We start from the raw sequence: 25,146 nt of genomic DNA on the forward strand, positions 1-25,146 counted from the left end.
ATTACTTCTAGCATTTGTTAAGATATGCACCATTGCTTAATAATAATCAGTGCATGTTGAGGTTTTCACTGTTACTCACGAATGGATCTTGTAATGCCATATTAGCAAGATCACTAACAATATTGACACATTTCATTTGTAATCTTCAACAAAACACCAATCAGTGTTTGTGCACGAAGATAAAATGGGCCAGACATAGTTCAACTCCTGGACTTGACAGTAATGTATCTATCTATTCCTTTCTCCTTATTATCTGCAGCAGGACAAAGCTGCAGCTGTAGCTGACAAGGACTCCGAGAGACCGGACACTCTTCTGAAGTGGAGTTGCTGAACAAGATTTGCTGCTTCATAGAAGAACATAGCAAGACCTACCACAAAGTCTGACCGACCGGTGATCTACCTTGTGTGACTTGGCAAACAGGTAGGTTATCAGTTCTTAGAGCAATTTTTGATGGAAAATATTTTAAGAGTCCCAACTTTTGGTTTTTGGCTGTTTGGGCTCCTTTAGCTCCACTTCCAAACGACTAGTACTAGGTGGGCGCCACTTGGAAGGCAGGACTCTCTTCAGGCGGGCTCCAGGCCGGGAATACATTTTTGGAGATTTCTATGTCCCTGTAGCTCAGAACAGGAGACCAGCCCTTGGGATCACTCAGATAGCCCTGGGATGAAGCAGTAAGGCAGGCCTCAAGCAGCAAGGCAATTCTCTGTGGGTACAAGACAGGATTCAAGAAGCAGGGTAGTCCTCTGGTAGCAGCAGGGCAGTCCTCTGAAGTACCAAGAAGGCCTCAAACAGCAGGACAGTCCTCTGAAGTACCAGGCAGTCCTTTTGGGGGTCTGGCACAGGACCATGATGGTAATCAAGAGTGGGTCTAAGGGTCATATTTTTACACCTGTTGCCAGGTAGAGTTTCCCCCACAGATAGTCCCAGAATTTTATTTTCTCTGCTCAGGCTCCAATAGGTCTGAGGTGACAAAAGGCTAGTGTGAAGTTATTTGTGAGTGTACTTAGGCAGCTCCTTTGAAAAGTAAGTAGTGGGCAGGGAACAGCTCTGTCCCACTCATCTAACACCTAGTCCCCCTTTGTCTCATTGTATCAGAGGAATACTAAAAGTTAAGTGCCGTGCTAATCACAGTGATGTGACCAAGGTCACAAGCTGCAGGAACCACATGGTTAAAACAAGAAAATGCCAGCGTTCTAAAAGTGGAATTTTGGGAATTGTGACTTAAAATTTGACTTTAATATTAAAGAAGATTTTAACTTATAAATCTTTAGACTCAATCATGAGATGTCCACCTGTCTCTAATCAAACATTATCACTTATTAAATGTAATAAGTAACACCATTTTTTTCCTATGGGAAAGGTAGGTCCCACAATGTTGAGACATGAATTTAGGGGTTTTTCACTTCCAGGGCATGTAAACTTAAAAGTACATGTCCAGCTTCTTAAATACAGTGCACCCTGTCATATGGACTGTGACGGGCCTATCCTAGGGGTCCCTTATATGTATAAAAAAGGAGGTTTAGACCTGGCAAATAGGTGTATTTTGCCTGGTCTTATTGAATGTTTAAAACTGCATATAGGCTGTTCTATGATATGTTTTAAAGGGCTAAGCGGGTGGCACAATTAGTGCTGCAGGCCCACTAGTAGCATTTAATTTACTGTACCTGGGTACATGTTGTATAACTTTACTATGGATTTATAAATTAAAGTAAACATGACAATTGGATGTAAGCCAGTTTTAGCATGTTTAGAACAGTGGGCACAAGCACTTTAGCACTGGTTAACCATAGTAAAGTTCAGAGTCCTAATGCCAACAAAAATGAAATTGAGACAACAGAAAGGGTGAATGCATAACGTTTGGGGGGACCCTGCAGAGAGGGCCAAGTTTAACACTCTTCATGTTACCTAATCTTTTCCACATTAATGATAGTTGTCAATCATTGATCACCTTTTCTTCACATTTGCAATTTCTTCTTCAATTTGTCATTATTATATCCAGTGATAATTCTTTCTTGTTAACTACTACATCATTCAGTGATGGTGTTTTCTTCACTTCCTTTCACTACATCGTTAAATGGTCATTCTTGCTGCATGTTTATCATTCCTTCATATGGCCGTAGTTCTTCCTTTGTAGTCACAGTCCCTTCCTCAGGCAATGATTAATTTAATTATTCATGTTATTGATGACTTTCAAAAGAATCCTCTATCATGAACAACCGGATTGAATGACAAGTTACTCACCTTTGGTAATGCCTTATCTGGTAAATACAATATCTAGTTGCAGATTTCTTTCCTTAGAATTTCCCCCAGGCAGCAGTCTGGATCCAGAGATTTTTTGTGAGCAGTACACCTGCGCGCCATTAGGTGGCATCGATCGACTCCGCATCCTTCATCGGAATCATCCGAGCTGGAAATGATGTTGCGGGTCTTATACAGGTGCCACACCAGTGCGCTGACATCAGTTTCTTTACACGAGTTTCCACACCAGAAGTGCAGAGCCATGAAAAACACTGACCACTAGTGCATCAAAACTAAGGCCCTGAAAGGAGAGTCCCCAGTTCGCAGAGCAGGGAGGACGGGTGGGTCGGTAAGGAATCTGCAAATAGATATTGTCTTTACCAAATAAGGCATTACTGAAGGTAAGTAACTTGCTCATCTGATAGAGACATCTAGTTGCAGAATAGATACCTAAGCAAAACCATCCCCGGAGGTGGGTCTGCAAACTAAGATCATACTATAAAGAAATGCAGGACCAACAGGCAAAGTACCCGTCCCTAGCGACCTGACTGTCCAGGTGGTAGTGTTTGGTAAACGTGTGCAGAGACGCGCACATTGCTGCCTGACAGATGTCAACGACTGGTACTCCGTATACTAACGCAGTGGTCACAGCTGTAGCTCTGGTAGAATGAGCACGCAAACCTTCAGGTGGCTGCTTATTGGCCAGTGTATAGCACATTTTAAATGCAGAGAACAACCCATCTAGCGCGGATTCTCTTCTGCACTGCCCGACCGTTCTTTACACCCACATACCCAACAAAGAGTTGATCATCCACCCCAAACTCTTTGGTACGATCAAGGTAGAACGCCATTGCTCTTTTTAGGTTCAGGCTGTGGAGTCTCTCCTCTTCCTTAGAAGGATGAGAGGGTGCATAAAAGGAGGCAAGCTGATGGTTTGGCCTACATGAAAGGGTGTGGCCACTTTTGTCAAAAAGGAAGCCCTAGTGCGAGGCACCACTGGCAGGATAGTTGGAAAGGTAAGGCAGCTTAGATGACAATGCCTGCAGCTCAGACACCCTGTGGGCAGATGTAATGGCCACAAGGAAGGCTGTTTTTTATGTTAGAAGCCTGAGAGTACAATTGTGGAGAGGCTTAAAAGGAGTGCACATTAGGAATGTCACAACCAAATTCAAATCCCATTGGGGCATATTGAATGGGGATGCAGGAAACATGTGGGTAAGGCCCTTAAGGGACCTATTAACAATAGTAGACTTAAACAAAGAGGGTTCATCAGGTAACCTCAAAGACGTAGAGGTAGCAGATAAAAAACCTTTTAGAGAGCCCATAGCACAGCCCTGCTAGGCCATAAAAAGGATAAACAACCAGACAGATGCCAGACTCTTTGTGCCCAGTCCAGAGCAACTAGAATGACTTGGGCCCAGTCGTTCTAGATCTTCTTTAGAATTCTGGGCAGAAGTGATGTGGGCAGAAAGGGATCCTGGAGGCCTGAGTTCTACTCAGGATGAAAAGTGTCACTCAGTGATTGCCACCTTGGAAACTCCAACACATTATACTGCTGACATTGCACATTCTCTACGAAGGTGAACAAATCTAACCAAGACGCACCCCACTGCTGAAAAATACCTTGCAACACCTCTTGATAGAGACACCATTCATGATTGACTAAGCATTGTCGGCTGAGTTCTTATGTTCTAGCGTTCAGAGAGCAATATCACTGACCTGGTCAGTGCACTGCTCCGCCTCCCGTGGCTCCACTTTGTAAGTAGAGCCCTTTCCCTGTCTCATCTGAAATCCTGACCCCTGTCAGGAGTTTGAGGCCCTCCTCCACCCTCAAGCTTCTGCCTGCGCCTCATCCCTGGTGTCTAGTTTGAGAGCTCTGCTTTCCTGCTAGGTTACCTTCTGCCGCTCTCCTCCTTTTCGCTGCTTTGCTCTCTGTTCTGCTTCAATTCTGCCCCTTTGTGCTCCTTTTGCTTCGCACTACCCTCTTCCTAATTTTTCTCTCACTCCGCGCTCTCTCTCTCTCACTTTCGCTCTCCCCTGTCTGTCTCTCACCTGACGCAGCTGCCCCCGCTGCCTGCCCACTTTTTGGCAGCCTGCCTGCTTTTCTATGCCATTTTTCGCCCCTGCTCCCGCCTCCCAGCTGTCCTCTCCTCCCCCCCAGCTCCTGGCTTAATGGCGGTTGCTGCGTGGCTGCAACGCTAGCGCGCCAAATGCAAGCCTGTCTGCCTCCGTCTGTGCCTGGCCTGGGCCCAGCTCCAGAACCTCTGGCTCACATCCCCCCCCACTGCTGCCACGCATGTCTTCACTATGACGCTGCCACCCTCCATACTCTCAACACCAGCCCCTCTCCCGCCTGCCTTCAAGCCTCCCCACAGACCACCTGCTGACCCTTCTGCCAAAACTGCACCTTCACCAGCCTCCAACCCAATGACCCACCCACCAAGGCAGGATGCATCCATCTCAGATGTATCCTCCTCAACACCAGCTCCGTCCACAAGCACGCAGTAGAGTTATGGAATCTACTCGACCAAGCCTCCCAGGCGTCGCCTTCAGGTCCGAGACCTGGATGAACACCTTCTCAGCACCCGACATCGCCATAGCCATCCCGGACGGCTACGAGATCACCCGCAGGGACTGCTCAACAACAATACAGGAGGAGGCATCGCCATCATCCACAAGAACACCATCAGGATCATGTCCAGCACCAAAGACACTCTCAGCACCGCCGAACACCTGCACTTCCAGATCCACACTAACCCAAACACCACCCTCCGAGGGACCCTTGTCTACAGGCCCCCTGGCCCCCGACAGCAGTTCAGCGACTCCATCACTGACATAATCAGCACGCAAGCTCTCGCATCCACTGACTACATACTCCTCGGGCACTTAAACTTCCACCTCGAGAACACCAACAACAACAACACCGCCACCCTGCTCGATAACCTCTCCAACCTCTGCCTCAAACTGCTCATCACGACATCGACCCACTCCTCAGGACACATACTCTACCCTATTTTCTCCGCCAGCAATCACGTCTCCTTCAGACACACCACTGAACTCCGCTGGACAGACCACCGCTGCATCCACTTCTCCTTCAAGAAACCCATAACATACCACCACCCACAATGGATCCCCCAAAGCAGTTGGAACAAGGTCACTGAAGACCAACTTATCACGACCCTCTCCCGGAACGCACCCATCGAAACCACCAACACTGATGCAGCTGCCCCTCAACTTCAGGCAATGGGTCAACACATGTGCCAATACCCTCGCCCCAATCAAGAATCCCTCCAACAGACGCACCGACAGAAAGGCCTTCTGGTTTACTGCTGACCCCCATGAATCTGAGCAAACCTGCTGAAGAATCGAAAGAAAGTGGTGCCAAGATCAGACTCTGGACAATCACACAGCCTCCAAAAGCACCATCCGCAGACACCAGAAACTCATCCGAGCTGCCAAGAGAACCGCCTTCAAAGACCGAATCAACAACAACACACACAGCTTCAATGTTGTGAAGGAACTCTCCAACCCCAGCTCCAGCTCCAGCGCCATCCCGCTATCCCAAGACCTGTGTGACTCCCTAGCCTCCTACTTCCACCACAAGATTGCAGACATCCACGACAGTTTCAGCACCCAGAACCCTCGGCAACCACCAACACCGCAGATTCACCACAGACAAACCTCCTGCTCTCCTGGACCCCCATCAACGACAACAACACCATTGAAATCATGAACACCATCCACTCCGGCTCTCCATCTGACCCCTGCCCTCACCACATCCTCAAAAAAGCAAGCTCCGTCATCGCATCCCAACTACGGAAGATCATCAACAGCTCCTTCGAGTCCGCCACCTTCCTGGAGAGCCAGAAACACGCCAAGATCAACGCCCTCCTCAAAAGATCCAAGGCGGACCCAAAGGACCTCAAGAACTTCCAGCCTACCTATCTCCCTGCTCCCCTTCCTGGCAAAAGTCATCGAGAAAACTGTCAACAGACAATTAACCCGCTTCCTCAAGGAGAACTGCATTCTGGACCCTTCCCAATCCAGATTCCGCAGCAACCACAGTACTGAAACTGCCCCCACTGCTGCCACCAACAACATCAGAGCCACACTGGCCAATGGACAAACCGTGGCCCTCATCCTCCTGGACCTCTCGGCCACGTTCAGCACCGTCTGCCACCACACCCTACTCTCACGCCTCAGCAATGCAGGAATCTGCCACAGAGCTCTGGACTGGGCCACCTCCTTTCTCACCGGCAGAACCCAGAGAGTCCGCCTCCCCATTCCGCTCAGAGGCCACCAAAATAATCTGCGGCGTACCCCAAGGTTCGTCCCTCAGCCCGACCCTCTTCAACATCTACATGGCCCTACTCACTAACATCGCCCAATCCCACAACCTCAACATCATCTCATACGCCGATGACACCCAGCTGATCCCCTCCCTCATCAAGGACTCCGCCAAGACCAACCTCCATGAAGGAATGAAGGCCATCGCCAAATGGATGAAGAGCAGGTGCCTCAAACTCAATTCCGACAAGACGGAAGTCCTCATCTTCAGGTCCACCCCCTCCACATGGGATGACTCCTGGTGGCCTGCCACTCTCGGAGCCGCTCGGACTCCCACCGACCACACACGCAACCTAGGATTCATCTTGGACTCCTCATTATCCATGACCCAGCAAGTCAACGCCATCTCCTCCTCCTGCTTCAACACCCTCTGCATGCTCCGAAAGATCTACAAATGGATACCCACCGAAACCAGACGAACAGTCACCCAAACCCTCTTAAGCAGAAAACTGGACTACGGCAATGCCCTCTATGCAGGAACCACAGACAAACTCCAGAAGAGGCTGCAACACATCCAGAATGCCTCTGCATGCCTCATCCTGGACATCCCGTGCCACTGCCACATCACAGACCACTTGAGAAACCTACACTGCCTCCCAGTCAACAGGAGAATCACCTCCAAACTCCTCACCCCCGCTCACAAAGCACTGCACAACACCAGACCAGAATACCTCTCCTTCTACACCCCGACACGGCATCTCTGCTTCGCCGACCTCGCCCTCACAACCGTCCCACGCGTCTGCAGAACTACAACAGGCAGTAGCTCATTCTCGCACCTCACTGCCAAAACGTGGAACACTCTTCCCACCCACCTGCGCCAGACCAAAGAACTCCTTACCTTCAGGAAACATTGCAAGACCTGGCTGTTCGAGCAGTAGCAGCACCTCTACCCCCATCTCCCCCCATCCTCGGCACCTTGAGACCCTCACAGGTGAGTAGTGCGCTTTACAAATTCCTGATTGATTGATTGAGAGAGCCATCCAGATGTTGAACCACTAAGGATATTCCCTGGTGTTCCAGCCATGTCCAGAGGTGCAGTGCCTCCTGACAGAGTGCACAACCCCACCCCTCCCTGATTGTTGCAGTATCACCTGGTGGTGAAGTTGTCCATGAAAAACTTCAATACCTTCCCCTTGAGAGAGGGAAGAAATGCTTTCCATGCTAGCCTGATCACCCAGAGCTCCAACAAGTTCATGTGGACGTTGCACTCTGCCAGAGACCAGATGGGTCCGGTCTCCGCCTCTCCCAGATGGCCGCCCCACCCCAGGAGTGACACATCTCTCACTACTGCCAGGTCTGATTGGGGAAGAGAGAAGGATCTGCCTCTTAACCAATTGTGGCTCGTGAGCCACCACTGTAGATTTTGCGCAGTTCCCTCCGAGATCTGGACCATGGTGAAGAGACTCCCCTGATGATGCACCCACTGGAACTTCAGGTCCCACTGCAGAGCCCACATAAGAATTCTGGCAAGCAGGCGGTCAAAAAGCCCCAGCAGTCTCAGAGTCATCCCCACCGAAATCCAGGTTAGAGGGTGAAAAATTGGTATCATAGCCTGAATATCCTGGACTCGCTGCTTAGGAGGATAAGCTTGAAACTGCATTATGTCCAGAACAGCTCCAATGAAAGGGAGCATCTGAGAAGGAGCCAGGTGTGACTATGGAATGTTTATGGTGAACCCCAGCGAATGCAGGAGGTCCGCCATAGTCTGGAGGTGGGAGACGACAGCCTGGGGCTAGCACATCTTCAATAGCCAGTCATCAATGTAGGGGAAAACTGAAACCCCTGACCTGCACAGATGAGCTGTGAACCACAACCATTACCTTGGTGAACACCTTAGAGGAGCTGGTAAGGCCACATAAAAGGGGAGCATGGTGAATTGAAAGTGCTTGTGGCCTACATGAACCACAAGTAATGTCTTTGGGCAGGCAGGACGGGAATATAGAAATAGGCATCCTGCAAGTCCAACACTACCATCCAGTCTCCTAGGCCCTGGGTAGAAGGAACCTGAGCCAGAGTGAGCATTTTTAACTTCTCCTTCCTGAGGAAGAAATTGAGGGACTGAAGGTCTAGGGTAGGGCGGAGGTCCATGTCCTTTTTGGGTAACAGAAAGTGGCAAAAATAGCTATCATGACTTACTTCTGGCACAGGAACCCTCTCTATGGCCCCTTTGGCCAAGAGAGCAGTAACTTCCTATTGGATCCTCCATCATCCAATCATAGGATTGTGGCATGGATGGAGGGGTATTCTTGAAGGGGAGGGAGTAGCCCCTTCAGACTATCTGCAAAACTCACCTGGCTGACAGGATTGACTGCCAGTAGAGAAGATCCTGCCTCCGACTGGTCCCTGGTGAGGAAGTGTCAGACTATGAAGGTTTGGAGGCAGCTGCGGAGGTGGGGTGGATGACTGGCCAAACCACTGGCTCCCTGATTCAGGTGGACGGTGAATCCCATGTGCCCGGCCAGGCAGAGGCTGAGCAGCATGCAGAGAATAGTGGCTGGAGGGAAACAGACGAGGCTGGGTGCCCCTTACCAAGCTACGATAGAGGCAAAAAGCAGACAGAGGGGGGACCAAGGGCTGCCATAAGGATCAAGGACCTGGCCGTAGCACAAGAATCCTTGAAGCAGTTGAGTGCTGAGTCTGCTTTCTCTCCAAAGATACAGGTGCTATCAAAGGGCATGTCAGTAAGATTGGCTTGGACATCCCCTGAAAAGCCAGATGTCCTCAACCAGTTTGTTGTGTCCAGTCCACATCAGACTGTGAACTCTGCTGTGTATCTCCCATCAGCAACTGCTTGGGAAAATACAGCTCGGGCCTCCTCCTGGACCTAAGGCAGCACTTGTGTAACCATATCCCACAGTGTATGATAATAATGGTCCAAAAGGCATGTGGTATTCACGGACCGCAATGCTAGTCTGGCGAAAGAAAACTTCTTCTTCCCAAGTGTGACCAGCCTCTTTTGATTCCCTATCAATGGGTGCAGAAGGGAATGCGCCCTGGGAAGTGAAGGCTTGGATAACCAAGCCCTCAGGGGTAGGGTGCTGCGTCAGGAAACCTGGGTCACCCAGTGCAGGGCGATGGTGATGGGCAATCGTATAGTTCATAGGAGCCCCTGTGCTGGGTTTGGACCAGATACCCAGTAGGACATCTGTAAGAGCTTCATTAAAGGGGAGCAGTGGTTCACAGGATGAAGCCCCAGGCTGAAGCACCTCTGTCAGGAGGTTAGTCCCGACTGCCACCAAAGGCAGCTCAAGATCCTGGACCTCAGCTGTTCTCCACACAATCATGAAATATGAAGCTGCCTCCTCCATAGGAACGGTCGTAGGAGAGGGAATGACATTATCAGGGGAAGTATCCAGTCCACTGGCTTCACCCAGGTCCGTACGCCAGCCCACAGGAATAAGGCTCAGGATTCGACACAGGGAGCAAGGCACTTGTTGGTGCTGGAGTCAGCGTCAAATGACACCTGTCCAACCGGCGCCAGGGAATGTTGAGGTGGTATGACCGGCTCTGATTCAGATCCAGGAAGGGATCCATGGGTCTCCATCGTAGCTACCAGCACGAAACCTGAAGGGGTCCCTTCCACGGGGCCGAAGGCAAGTCAGCGGAGTCAGACTGCCCAAAACTGAGGCGCATGGCCTCATAAAACTCTTTAAGTTGGGAGGCGCAGACACTGGCTCCACAGATGGAGGCCTAGATCAAGGATGCTCTCACTCCCTCTCTTCGTCGGCCAACGGATGAGGTGAAGTCAAAGAACGTTCCACTTTCTTCGACATCTGCTTCCGCCTTGACTTACCCAAATGTCCTGAGGACTTAAAGTTGGACGAAGAAGAGGGGGGCTCCACAACTGATCTTGAGACCTTCCTGTGGACCGAGACTGGGACCTGAGCGTAGCTGAGCACCAGGCCGCTATCAGCTTTAGGGACCACTCCCTCAAAGACTTCGTATTCATGACCGGGCACTCGAAAGCACAACTTCGGTCATGGTCGCTCTCAAGATACCAAAGTTACATGATCTGTTACAGGCAATGCCCGATGGCAGGATCCAGAGGGCTTGAACCTGGTCTTATCGAAGACATCCCTCAATGCACCTGGAGTAGTATAATCAAAAAGTTTTGACAAAAGTCAAAAAAAGACCAGTCAAAAAGTGACTGAGGGGTAGCTCTTTCTTCAGATCAGTGCTGGCTAGCATGGAAAGAAAAGAACTGATGTCAGTGTGCCAGGGTGGCGCCTATATAAGGACCCGCAATGTCACATCCCGCGTGGATAATGTGGACGACGAACACAGAGCCGATCGACACTACCTAACGGCAAACAGGGATACTGCTCACAAAAATCTCAGGATCCAGAATGATGCAAGGGGGAAATTCTAAGGTAAGGAATCCGCAACAAGATGTCTCTATCTGAAACCCACTTATTCACTACAGTTACACCACAACAGAGGGTAACCAAATAGGTTACCCACTGTTCTGACATCACAAGGGGAAACACTTGCTTCCCTTTTGTTCCGCTGCCCCACGTGGGTTTCCAGAGACCTGAGTGTCTTTGCAGACTCACACTGATAGGAGAAAACCTGAGTTGACACGTATGCTTCACACACCCATGGCCAGTGCGTGCCAGCTCTCCATTTTCAATGTGAGAGCAGAGAGTGCAGCTTAGGGTACGGATGGGCCGGCTGGCATAGAGGGTGTTAAGGGTGGTTGAAAGGAGGCCAAGTATTTATCAGATTTGGTGGGGTAATGCAGAAGGTGGTGTGGGCTAGGTGACAGAAGGCCAGGTATTTTACTTTCAATTTTGGGGCGGGCGGATGTCGAGAGTAATGAGGATGGGTGGCAGGAGGCCAGGTATTTTTATTTACTATTTGTATTTAGGTGAGTTGGGCAATTTAAACAAGGGATGGTGTGGTTGACAGGATGCCAGATGTCTATTTGTGAAATTTTGGGGAAAGGAGGAGGCCGTAGGTTGAGGGTGATGGGGTAATTGTCAAGAGGCATTTTTTCAACATTACTCTGCCCCTGCATAGCAGCTGAAATAAGGGGCAGAGGATTTTGGGAGCCATACATAATATAAAATTATAGAAGGGTAGAGAAATGTATAACAGCAATATTTTTTTCCTCTTGGGGCACTGGCATAGCAAAACTTGAGAGAACCCCCCTACAAAGTACATGGAGGGCCCCACTCTGGACTTATTCAAGTGCTCTCAGGCCAGGGACTTGTGCTGAGTGGGCCCCCTGGAGCTCAGGGGCCTCCCGTACCATGGGGGCCTTTGTTACACCCGTGTCTTGGGGGTCTGAGTAACATCACAGGGAACTTAAACTTTACTCTTGTTGTCTATTTAATATCATGTAGAACTCCTCTGGAAAAATATATCCCTGTTATTCACTGTTACCCAGCTATAATTCTATGTATCATTATCTTTGGCAGTAGTTACCAGACACAGTACTGGATATGTCCAATTTTTTCTCACTTCCCCACTTTGTCTCATGTAATTGGCTGTAAAATTATATGCATAGTCAAAGATTATGCCATTGCATCTCTCATAGCTCTTCCATTGACTCTCCTAAGATATTTGATCATCACACCATACAACAAGCAATAAATGTAATTTTTCCCCAGGCAGCCCTGTATCTGTTGGCTCTGTCTGGCACTGACAACATATATAGGAGAAGCTTCAGTAGGATGTGGGATTTTGCTCATTTGGAGTTCCTAATTTGTCCATGTTACACTTAGTTGTATGAAACAATATATGTATGTATGTGGTATTTGTACAGCTCTGTACAGGGTTAAACGCAAAGATTCAGTCAACAAGTGGTTGGAGAGGCAGCTGGTTTCTGAGGGAAGAAGTAAACTGTTCAATAAAGAGGTTCGTTTTAACATTTTCCAAAACTGGAGAGGGTTTGGGGCAGTTCTGATGGTTATGGGGATGTTGTTCCCGATCTTGAGTGCATAAATAGAAGTTGCTTCCCTTGTGTTTTTTACACTTCTTTGTCTTCAATCTGATGGTGCCCTGTCTACATGTGCCGCGAGCCTCTGATGATGGTGATCTCATTAATTAATTAAGAAACAGAAGACTGATAATATTTTTTTACAGAACCATAGCTGACCAAAACAGCACATGCAAAGCAAAGCGATGGTCACAAAATAAAACCCCGAAATCACAGAGCCCCACAATCTACAATCCACATAACAGTAATGTAAACCATAACTGGCACACAAAATTCAATGCTCATCTTCCCCACCTTGATGTTACAGATGTAATTACAAATGTAATAAATTATCTTACAGGTTAGATCACATATCCCATTACCGTTAACATTATTGCTTAGACTACTGAGAACATAGTAATGTGTACTGTTTGAGTATGCACTGTCATTTAATGACAATGTGCTGTGAGGTGTCATAACTTCCAGGTATAAAGACTGTGAGGTCATAAGCTTTGCACATGGGACGTGAGCCATGGTTAACATGGCTGCCGTACGAGCCACAGACCATGGAGGCGCCCACAATCAGTGAACTTCTATGGCCCCCTAGGCCCTGCTCTGCAACCATAACTTCACTCTAACTGTGGTTTATCGTGTTTTAAATACATTTCAGACTTGTTTTAAACTAAATAAAGTTGTTATACTTAATCTTAACATAACTTCACTTTACCTGTTGTTTATTCGGTTAATTTCTCGGTTTCTGATGTGGTTTTGAGGATATACAACATCCAGCTTCTATGAAAGTACACTTTAACCCGCCTTAACCCGCTGTGCATGGCCTTCAATTGGCCGCAGGTCTTGGCCTTAGATATAATATTAATTTTCCATCCTCTTTCATGCCACCTGCTGTGATTTCATCATAGCAAACGTTTATACATGACATCACTTACAGAGATGCCAGTGGGTTTAAAATCATAAAATGTTACTTCCTGTTGTGTCACTTGGGGTCAAAGGACATATGAAGTCAACTCTGTTCACAAAATCATTTTTTTTCTCATGTGCTCTATTCAGCACTGTATAAGGAGTAGACATCGGTTAATTTTGGCAATGAACAGATTAAAAAACAAATTGTCTGCGGATTTTTAAAAATATATTTGAATAATAATGGCATAAATTCCAAGCTTGAATGAGTACCATTGCCTTAACATCTATTTCTTTTAAAATCTATTCAAAATGACAATCACATCGCAAATCTACAGAGCTGCAGTTATACTTACTAAACTGGCAAGTAGGTAGAGAAGACCACGTAGAATCAGCCTGACAGACAATTTCATCAATGACGTTTAAAGTGTAACCGCCATTGCACCTAACCTCCATCTTGTCAGAGACTCCGTATTCCTTCTCGAATCCTGAGGCGTTGTACACGAGGACGGCATAGCCATTTTTTACCACTGGTTCGGGGCAGACAACTAGCGAAAGAAAGAAGGTAAAATAAGTCTAAGTATGATTCCAAGAAAGGAAAATGAGCATCAAAACGCAAAGTCATATAGAGTCAAATTCGTGTTCTGCATGTATTAAAATATACACAGCGTGTATACTACATATTCATATTTTATCATTTAGAGACAAAGTAAGGCTGCCTAAAGGAAATGTAAGACAGCTCATGACATGCCTTTGGTTCTGAAGAGAATGTATTCATCTGGAATGAAGCGCTAAGAAAAGACCAGTCACGTTTTAGAAGACCCTGCCCTTTGAGCACCTCTACATTGTTTCCTGTGTTAGAAACTGGCCAGGAGTCACAATGTGTCCAAATAAAACTTACAGTTTTCGAATATGATACAACTTAAATGAAAAACAAAGAATTCCAAAATTTCTTGAACCCTCCGATTAAGTGAACCCTATCTGTCTGTTTTCATCAAAAGGGCACCATGAAGGATCATTTTCAGAGTTCCATGTGCTGGGTGGGTAAGGATTTATATTGCGATGGAGAGAATCAGTTGGGATTTCAGCAGGTCTATGGCACTGTCTTGCAGACAAGCCCCATTGCCAGCCCCATAAATAGCAACCAGCCATATTTTGGTACTACGGAGGTGAAGAGGTTAAGGAATGGGGTGCAAAGGATGTTGGAAATTGTAATATGTTCTAGGAAGGTAAGTATGGTAGGTCTTTTAGCAACTGCCCGGTTTCTCTGTGGACAAAGCATGTAATCAAATCAAATCAAATCATTAACATTTATAAAGCGCGCTACTCACCCGTGCGGGTCTCAAGGCGCTAGGGGAAAGAGGGGGTTACCGCTGCTCGAAAAGCCAGGTTTTTAGGAGTCTCCGGAAAGCGGAGTGGTCATGGACCAGGTCCTGAGGCTGGTGGGGAGGGAGTTCCAGGTCTTGGCCGCCAGGAAGGAGAAAGATCTCCCACCCGCCGTGGAACGGCGAATGCGAGGGACGGAAGCGAGTGCAAGGCCAGAGGAACGGAGGAGGCGGGTGGGGACGTAGAAGCTGAGGCGTCGGTTGAGGTATTCCGGTCCCTTGTCGTGGAGGGCTTTGTGTGCGTGGGTGAGAAGTCGAAAGGTGATCCTTTTGCTGACTGGGAGCCAATGCAGGTGTCTCAGGTGTGTGGAGATGTGGCTGTTGCGGGGTACGTCGAGGATGAGGCGGGCCGAGGCGTTTTGAATGCGTTGCAGGCGATTTTGGAGTTTGGCGGTGGTCCCAGCGTAGAGGGTGTTGCCGTAGTCCAGGCGGCTCGTGACGAGGGCGTGGGTCACGGTTTTTCTAGTGTCAGCGGGGATCCAGCGGAAGATCTTGATGTAATCAGCGGCAGCTCCTCCGATATGGCGGAGGAGCGTCGCCTCCTCCCCTCTTCACTCCCCCCCAAGCAGCCTCAAAAGTTGAAAAATAAAAAAAAATTAAAGAGGTTTATTATTATTTTATTTTTCAAGTTCTAAAGGCCAGGCTGAGTTTTGGGAGCGGGGACACCACTAAGATAGGCACTGAGGGGGATTGGTGTGCACTGCTATCAGTGCGCATGTGGGTTTCACCAGCCATCTCAGGATGGCCAAACTGACATGAGCACTGAGCAGTCTCCAATCCAAGCTGCGTTCTCCGGTTGGAGACATCAAGCACAGCCACCCAGTCTCTTTGGGAGCACAAAGCCAGGGCGCTCAGGCCAATTCAATGCTGCTCTGCAGCGTCTGGATTGGCCGCAGTGGAGTTTGGGAGCCTGTGCTGCAGTGGAGAGGGACATAAGAACATTGATGCAGCGGGTGGCAGGTAAGTTCTTTAATGTTTTTTGTTTTGTGTTCATGTTGTGAAGTCCCACTGCCTCGTCACTCTGCCCTGACACCAGCTGCTACTGCTTGTAATACTGAAGGTCACTGGCTAGAGAACAGGCACATTTGAGTCAGTGAAACCGTCATTTCACGCATTTGCAGGAAACAAATAATAAAGTTCAGTCCAGGATAGAAGGAGCAATGCACTGATTATGTCACACAAAAGAGGGACATAGCGGTACCGCAGGATGACAGTGCCCTACTGGGTTTTGGAGTGCATAGGGAGATTTTACTCAGCAGTAGACAACAAATGCCACAGATGCACATATACTCGATGCACACTTGCACAAAATTCAATGCACTTACAGACACCTACTTTCACAACGTCCAATGCACAAATGCTTGGTCTCTCTAAAACTAGGACCAAGGTTTATTTGCATTTAGCTAGTCTCTGACTAGATTGGTAAAGTGGGCAAACCAAGATGGACTGAAATGTAGGCACATGTACTTATAAGTAAATTAAATATGCCAATTGGGTTTAAGCCAATATTACAATGTTTTGAGCAGAGAGCAAGATCATGTTAGCACTTGTTATCAGTGATAAAGTGCACAGAGTCCTAAGGCCAACAAGAAGGAATTTAGCAAAAAGTTAGAGGAGGAAGGCAAAAGGTTTTAGGATGGTCCAGCAGGAAGGTCAATTTCCTGCAGTTTGATTTAGTTGTTGAAGTAGAGGGATGGTTGGGTTCAGAAGTCCTGTGAAAGGGTGATGATCATGGAGAAACACATAGCGCTATCCAGATACATGCAAAGTTGGAGGCACCAGTTTGCCTAAAGCCATGTAAAAAATGTGTCTCTCAAAACAGCACAATTATTATGAGAGACAATCTCATATAGATTTTTAGCAGTATGTCATCTATGAATCATCCAGTGGGTCATAAAGTGTTAGATATTCCAGCCCAAACCCTGCCATTTACTAAACAGCTCTTTAGCTACTTAGAGTCCTGGTTCTGGCTCAGGAGAGTGAGAGTGAGAAGTATTGTCCTGGTATATTTATATAACCCTTCATAAAGAGGATGTGTGCTCAGATTGAAGGTCTAACCACCTATTAGTATATATTCACTATACTGTATGCACACATCCCTTAAATAGAGATCCCTTTCAAACGTTATACCACCGAATGTAAGCAGATGGTACCTTTTACGCTATAGTAAGATAGAAATATTTCAAAGATATGACTCTGTGTCAACAAATTGAGACTTCCTATTACTAATCAAGAAAATGTTCTCCCTTAGAGATAACAACTTTGTGTGCACCTGAACCATTCAGAGTCTACGGCTCTGCTGGAGAGATCTGCAGCTGCAATCGTGATGGTCTCTGTGGTTGGAGACTACTGATTGTAGAAGTCAACTAAAAGCACATTGCAGGGGCATCTGAAAAACACAGAGTGTAACATGCGTCTCCAGACTGATGGCCACATTTCACTTTAGCTTTCTCAAAGTACTTGTCAACATCGTCGCTTTTCAGGTTTAATGCACACATCAAAAATAATTGAATAGTTGAAGATTGACTTTGGGCAGATGACAAACAAAAATGAAAAAATTATATACAATTGATCACAAACCATAACATCATATCATCAAATCAATTGATGACGAGTAGTTTATTTTACATAGCCTTTCACAAATCAAGCATTTCCGTCTGTATTCCCATAGCAGCATAGTGGCAGCTCTTTTGATCAGAAGCCACTATCACAGTCACGCTCTGATGGACCAACTGCTTCCTTTACATGGTAGGTTATTTTAGCAGTGGTGGCTGCCACAGAACGGGTGAGGTGGGATGGGGGCAGAGGATTAAAAAAAAAAAAAAAAAAAAAAAAAAGAATAATGAGCGCCTACCTGCTCCTTTAGAGACGTGTTAGCCTGTATTCGTCCTGAGCAACCTCGTCCTCTCATGGGCATTCACAGGCTCCCACACACCGCTAAGCCAATTATGACACCGATGTCACCAGCATGACAGCAGTGTCGTGATTGCTGTGAGTTGCCTGGTTCCGCGCTCACACAGGGAGTGGGACCTGTGCACTTTCTCCTTCCAGGGGGAGAAAAGCTAAGTGTGCATGTTTGTTTGGCCAGCCCAACACAGCCAGCCAAACAGACATGCGCACTTATGGTGCACATACCACTCCTCCTCCAGCCCAGACCTGCCACACCCTAACCTGGCTCCTGAATTTTTTTTTTTTTTAAAATAGCATTGCATTATTATCATTTTATTTTTCCTTTCCTGAAAGGAGTGTGGTGAAGCTCCTCCGCCTTAGCAGAGGAGCCGCTGTTGCATTTTAGAATGCTTTTTGTAATAAAGGTTTATTTAAACATTTGAATATGGTCACCTGTGCATCTGTAAGTATGTGCCAGTGCAGGCAACCATACTGGAATGATTCTGAAGGGTAATTTTCAAAACTGCAGCCACTATTGGTGACTACACTGAATGTGATGCACTGAAAGCAGTACCAAGGGCCTGGTACCAGTGTCTGGGAGCTGTCAGTCTGTTACAAAAGAAATAAAATAAAGTTTACAAAAGAGAATAATACTGTGCTTTCTAATTTAAAGGGCATATTAGGCCACCAGTCTCTAAAAGGACTGTCTTGTAGTGGATGTGAGCAATATGTACATAAAAATGTGGATCCAATGGCTGAAGTGGGCTGACCAACTGCGCTATGCTGTGTGGAAGGAAAATGTAAACTACAGTACCAGAGGCGACTGGCAGATTAGGGAGGACTGAAAATATATATATATATATATATATATATACATACACATATATATATACACATATGAGTGCCCTTTATGTATTGTTGCCCCAAAATGCTTTGCCCCAATACTGACAGTTATGAATCTGAAAGTCCACTGGAGCCTGCTAACCAGGCCCCAGTGCCAGTGTTCTCTCTCTAAAAATGATGTATGTGAATTGGTATCCCCAATTGACTGGAAATTTAACCCCCTTATAAGTCCCTGGTAAATGGTACCACTGGTACCCAGAGCATGGGAGTTAAAGGAGTCACCAGGGCCTGAAGCACTGCTTGTGCCAGCTTGAGTGACTCAAGTAAGCAGATGGAAAGAGACCTGCCATTGCAGGCTGTAGAAACAGTGCAAACTGCTCCAACTTTACTTTGCCCTCACCATATGTGGCAAGGTGAAAGCGCTACTTTTAATATATGCCAGTCAACATTAGGGTAGGCCTCCTAAGCCCAGGAGTCAGGGTGCATTATATTAAAAGTATAGACATAAAAGTGCAAGTTTATATGTCCCTATAGTGGTCTCTTTCCATTAAGGGCTACTATAAGTGGTCGGGGTTAAAGGCTATAATGGTCTGACACCCGGCCATCCCGAAGTAGCCAACTCCATTTGGCCCTGCTAAAATATATTTCATGTTTGGTATCAAATGACTTGTCTTATTAAACCCAACTTTCTTCCAAAGTCAGATTTATTGTGACATGCACCCAGGTGGCTACCTTAGAGGTTGCGCATCTGGTTGACCAGCCTTTCCTCTACCCCAGCTGACAGTCTGCAGCTGCTGCCGCCAATGCAGGAGTATGACCCCCCCTGCCAGGAGGTGTTAACATTCCCAGGAGTCAGAAACAAAGGCCTGCTTGAGCGGGGGTGTCACTTCCCTCTCTGACAGGATAGCTAGTGAAATGGCACATCAAGGCGGTGAGCTTCAAAGCCCACACCACCTCTGATATGCAATCAGGCTGACTCCCAAAGGAGAACAAAGCCATCCCCCTGCCCTTAGGTACATTTGCACACAGGAAAATTAGGTAGTCGGCAGGCGTACACCCCTAAAAGAATAGCCACACCCCTGGGGTGGGCTACCTGGTCTCTACAGCCATGGATGGATTCTGGAATTTATTTTAAGTGGTGGTATAGAGGGTTCTGGGTAGAAAAGGTGGCACATACCATCAGATCTGGTCACCTCAGGAGCAAATAAGCCGCTGGGGCTAGTAGCCCACACCACTAAGACCCCTATACCTAGGATTTAAGGGGCACCCTTGGCACCAGAACCTTTGATCTGATTGACTTGCAGCCAAGGACAAAGAAGAGAAACAAGTCTGCCATTTCAGGACTTGCACAAAGTGAAGGTGCAGTACCCTGCACCTGTGGCAATCATCCTTCAACTGCATGATTGCAACTATTCCAGGATGAAGGACTGGTTCAAAAACAAAAGGAACTTTTCTGAGCACCAAAGGCAACTCCAGATTTCCAGTGACATACTAGTCCCTTGCAGCACTCAGGCAAACCACACTACCAAAACCAAAGAATCACTGGGCATCGGGCCCATCAAGGGATCCCCATTGTGCATTGTGGGAAACACAGACCTGACCTCCAGCAAGCTTCAGGTGGCTACTGTTTTCCGTCAGATTCCAGGTCCTCAAAGTAACCATACTCTGTGTTTGTCATGGCCAAGGCCTGTTAGTGACCAGTCCGGCTACTACTACTTTTGTTCGAAGCTGCAGCTCGAGGAACACACCACAGCACCTTCAACATAATATATGTATATATATTACCTACTGGCGATCACCAGTAGGCAATTACAGTTAGGGCCTTGTTTCTATAGAAAAATAATTTTTTTGCTTGCCTATATCTTTGGCGTCGCTTGACGAATCTTCATGAAATTTTCCAAAAGAGCTTGGCAATCATCTGACCTTCTGTCTGGAAAATTTTGTGGTGATCCATCAAGTAGGAGCAGAGTTAAGCAGGGGATTAAATTTAGACCTTTTCCAATGTCAATTACCATTAGAAAAATTGAACAGTGATAGCGCAAAAATCAATGGATGGAAGTACACCAAATTTGGCAGAAAAAGGAGGCTCTTGGTCCAGAAAGAGCCCTTCTTGTTATTTGGTGTAAATCCATTCAGCAGTTTTTGAGAAATTGAAGAAAATTCAAATTTGTATTAATAGGGAGGTGAAGGATTCGTGACCCCTCCCCATCTCGTGCAGATTGGATGATAACACTTCAACACTGAAGTATTGTCAGCCATCTTGGGACTTGGCTGAAGCCAAATCCCAGAAAAAAAATATATAAAAATACAAAAGGGGCCAGAGTCCAAACACCCTACATCCTTAGCTCTGGTGGTGGTGTTCCTAAGAGCCCCCCCCCCCCCCCCAGGCTAAAAAGCATTTTTTTTAATTCTACGAGTGGAGACACAGCATATCCACCGTAAAAAATGTTTAAAAACAAAGCGCGGTCTTCTGTGCTTCATTAGTCCAATGCCTCCCGGGGGGCCAAGTCCCAGAGGTTTTGTTTATAAATGCGGGGTGCCTCCTGACCCCCTCCTACTGATCGCAACCTCCTGGCTTATCTTGTTTATGTGGGGGGCTGCGTGCCCCCCCTACTGCCCTGAGGACCGCCACCTCCCCAGGGCTGTTATGAAATGTCCCAGGAACCACTACCCCACCCCAAAGGGGCAAATATTTTAAAAAAAGAAACATTAGCCCCAGGGACCACCACTCCCCGGGGCTACACTGAATTTTATAGGGGGACCAAGACTCCCCGGGGCACATCTTTAAAAAAAAGAAAAAAGGGGACCCTAAGGGGTCCCCAAGTGCCGGGGACCACTACCACCCTTAATGGCTTCTATATAGATATGCCCAGGGACCACCACCCCCTGGGGCAAAGAGAAAACAGTTGAAAGGGGGTCTGTTTCGGAACCACCACCCACGGTGAAGCCAAGCCACAGCAAACGCTCTGCTGTTTGACAGTGGGACCTTTAAAGCAGGTCACGCTATCAAACAGCAGAGCTGTCATCTCTGTCTCCTGCACGCATGCGGGGGACAGAGATAAAACCCTTCAGCTAACACGGAGCTGCTGTCAAAGCAGCTCAGGGCTTGCTGAAACAATGACACTGCAGGGGAAGCCCTAAGGCTCTGTTTCCTCTTAGTTTGAAGCTAAGCAGAACTTAGGGTTGAGTGTTGAAAAGTGTCAGTGTGGAGTAGAGTGGAGTGGCATAGAGTAGAGTACAGTGTTGTAGACTGGAGTGGAGTAAAAGGAGCACACTGTTGTAGAGTAGAGTGGCATAGAGTGTTGTAGAGCAGAATGGCATAGAGTGGCATACAGAGGAGTAGTAGAATGGATTAAAGTGTCAGAGTAGACTGGAGTGAAGTGGCATCTAGTGGCATCAAAGAGGTTACTTAGGGTGTCACAGAGTGGAGTACAGTGTTGTAGAGTCAAGAAAAATATTGTAGATTAGCATAGAGTGTAGAAGTGTTGTAGAGTGGAGTGGCATAGAGAGGCATAAAATGTTGTAGAGTGGAGAAGAGTGGTGTAGAGAGGAGTGCACAGGTGAGTGGAGTGTTGTAGAGTGGAGTGGAGTAGCATGGAGTGGAGTGACGTGTTGTAGAGAAGAGTCGAATGCTGTGTCAGGGTGCTGTGTCAGAGTGCTTTAGAGTGGAGGAGCATCGAGCGGAGCAAAGTAGAGTGGGGAGTAAAGGTTTAGTACATGAGCCCTTGACAAATTTTTAAAAAATCCACCACAAGCAGAAATTTACTGAAAATATGTTTCTGTGTTTTTTCTGTAAATGCAAGTTACAATTCATAATACATTAACCGCTTCTGTGCCTTGGACGAGGTGACCTCGTCCAAGGCTACAGTTCCCCTGTGCCATGGACGAGGTCACCTCGTCCAAGGCACAGGGGAACTTGGGGGAGCGCTAGCGCGCCCCCCGTGCAACCCCCTCCCCCCAGGCGGGGATGGAAGGGGAAGACCTTCCCCTTCCACCCCCGATCCCCCTCCACCCCCACCCTGTGACGTCAGCACGCGAGCGCTGATTTGTCACAGGGGCCTCCCCCATCGCGCTGGAAGCTCTGCTTCCAGCGCAATTGAAAGAGAAATGCAAAAGCATTTCTCTTTCAATCACTGGGGGAGGCCCAGAGGGGCTTCAAAGGGAAGGAAATGTATTTCCTTCCCTTTGAAGTCTCTCCCAGGGTTTCAAAAGCCGGATTTGCTTGCAATCCGGCTTTTGAAACCCCATTAGACACCAGGGATTTTTTTTTTTTTTAAATTCACATAAGGGAGCGACCCGGGGGGGGGCATTTTTTCGGGAACGCCTTTTCTGCCCCTAGGGGGGGCAGAAACCTCTAGGCACCAGGGACCATTTTTTTTCTTTTTTATGTTTTTTTTTTTTAGGTGGGGAGCGACCCCTTGGGTAAGGGCTGCTCCCCTTGGGGGAAAATTATATTTCGGCCATTTCTGCCCCCCTTGGGGGCAGATTGGCCTATTTTCATGAGGCCAATCTGCCCCCAAGGGGGGCAGAAACCACTAGACACCAGGGAGTTTTTTCTTTGTGTGAATTTCACGCAAGGGGAGCGACCCCTTAGGCAAGGGGAGCGACCCCTTAGGCAAGGGTTGCTCCCTGGGGGGGGGGGGGAATTTATTTTAGGCCAATTTTTAGGCCGATCTGCCCCCAGGGGGGGCAGAAACCTCTAGGCGCCAGGACATTTTTTTTTTTTGTGTTTTTTTTTTTTGTTTGTTCGTTTTTTTAGAGATGGGGAGCGACCCATCAGGCAAGGGTCGCTCCCCTGGGGGGCAAATTGTATTTAGACCATTTCTGCCGATTTTAGGTCAATCTGCCCCCAAGGGGGCAGAAACCACTAGGCACAGGGGATTTGTTTTTTGGCGCCAATGTCACGCAGGGGGAGCGACCCCGTAGGCAAGGGTCGCTCCTGGGGGGGAGGGTGGGGGTTGGGGGCAAATTTATTTTAGGCCATTTCACCCCCCCCCCCGGGGGCAGATCGGCCTATTATTAGGCCGATCTGCCCCCAGGGAGGGCAGAAACCTCTAGGCGCCAGGGATTTGTTTTTTGGCGCCAATGTCACGCAGGGGGAGCGACCCCTTAGGCAAGGGTTGCTCCCTGGGGGGGGGGGAATTTATTTTAGGCCAATTTTTAGGCCGATCTGCCCCCAGGGGGGGCAGAAACCTCTAGGCGCCAGGACATTTTTTTTTTTTGTGTTTTTTTTTTTTGTTTGTTCGTTTTTTTAGAGATGGGGAGCGACCCATCAGGCAAGGGTCGCTCCCCTGGGGGGCAAATTGTATTTAGACCATTTCTGCCGATTTTAGGTCAATCTGCCCCCAAGGGGGCAGAAACCACTAGGCACAGGGGATTTGTTTTTTGGCGCCAATGTCACGCAGGGGGAGCGACCCCGTAGGCAAGGGTCGCTCCTGGGGGGGAGGGTGGGGGTTGGGGGCAAATTTATTTTAGGCCATTTCACCCCCCCCCCACCGGGGGCAGATCGGCCTATTATTAGGCCGATCTGCCCCCAGGGAGGGCAGAAACCTCTAGGCGCCAGGGATTTGTTTTTTGGCGCCAATGTCACGCAGGGGGAGCGACCCCTTAGGCAAGGGTTGCTCCCTGGGGGGGGGGGGAATTTATTTTAGGCCAATTTTTAGGCCGATCTGCCCCCAGGGGGGGCAGAAACCTCTAGGCGCCAGGACATTTTTTTTTTTTGTGTTTTTTTTTTTTGTTTGTTCGTTTTTTTAGAGATGGGGAGCGACCCATCAGGCAAGGGTCGCTCCCCTGGGGGGCAAATTGTATTTAGACCATTTCTGCCGATTTTAGGTCAATCTGCCCCCAAGGGGGCAGAAACCACTAGGCACAGGGGATTTGTTTTTTGGCGCCAATGTCACGCAGGGGGAGCGACCCCGTAGGCAAGGGTCGCTCCTGGGGGGGAGGGTGGGGGTTGGGGGCAAATTTATTTTAGGCCATTTCACCCCCCCCCCGGGGGCAGATCGGCCTATTATTAGGCCGATCTGCCCCCAGGGAGGGCAGAAACCTCTAGGCGCCAGGGATTTGTTTTTTGGCGCCAATGTCACGCAGGGGGAGCGACCCCGTAGGCAAGGGTCACTCCCGGAGGGGGGGGAGGGATGGGGGGGCAAATTTATTTTATGCCATTTCTGCCCCAGGGGGGGCAGAAACCACTAGGCGCCAGGGCAATTTTTTTTTTTTTAAAGAGATGGGGAGTGACCCATCAGGCAAGGGTCGCTCCCCTGGGGGGCAAATTGTATTTAGACCATTTCTGCTCCCCTTGGGGGCAGATTGGCCGATTTTAGGTCAATCTGCCCCCAAGGGGGCAGAAACCACTAGGCACCGGGGATTTATTTTTTGGCGCCAATGTCACGCAGAGGGAGCGAACCAGTAGACAAGGGTCACTCCCGGGGGGTGTGGGGGTTGGGGGGGCAAATTTATTTTAGGCCTTTTCTGCCCCCGGGGGGGCAGAAACCTCTAGGAGCCAGGGCAATTTTTGTTTTGTGTTTGTTTGTTTTTTTAGAGATGGGTAGCGACCCATCAGGCAAGGGTCGCTGCCCTGGGGGGCAAATTGTATTTAGACCATT

At 48.0% G+C, this 25,146-nt stretch overlaps 1 protein-coding gene across 1 annotated transcript in view; it reads right to left on the reverse strand.

The window, feature by feature from the left end:
* Positions 1-25,146, reverse strand: part of LOC138299901 (C4b-binding protein alpha chain-like) — a 552,670-nt gene that overhangs the window by 88,089 nt on the left and 439,435 nt on the right. Inside the window, exon 14 of the mRNA XM_069238606.1 lies at positions 13,781-13,972. Within this exon, the coding sequence (XP_069094707.1) occupies positions 13,781-13,972 (192 nt within the window). The remainder of the gene's footprint in view (positions 1-13,780; positions 13,973-25,146) is intronic.

This window comes from Pleurodeles waltl, chromosome 6 (assembly GCF_031143425.1).
Source record: "Pleurodeles waltl isolate 20211129_DDA chromosome 6, aPleWal1.hap1.20221129, whole genome shotgun sequence".
Classification (NCBI taxonomy): domain Eukaryota; kingdom Metazoa; phylum Chordata; class Amphibia; order Caudata; family Salamandridae; genus Pleurodeles; species Pleurodeles waltl.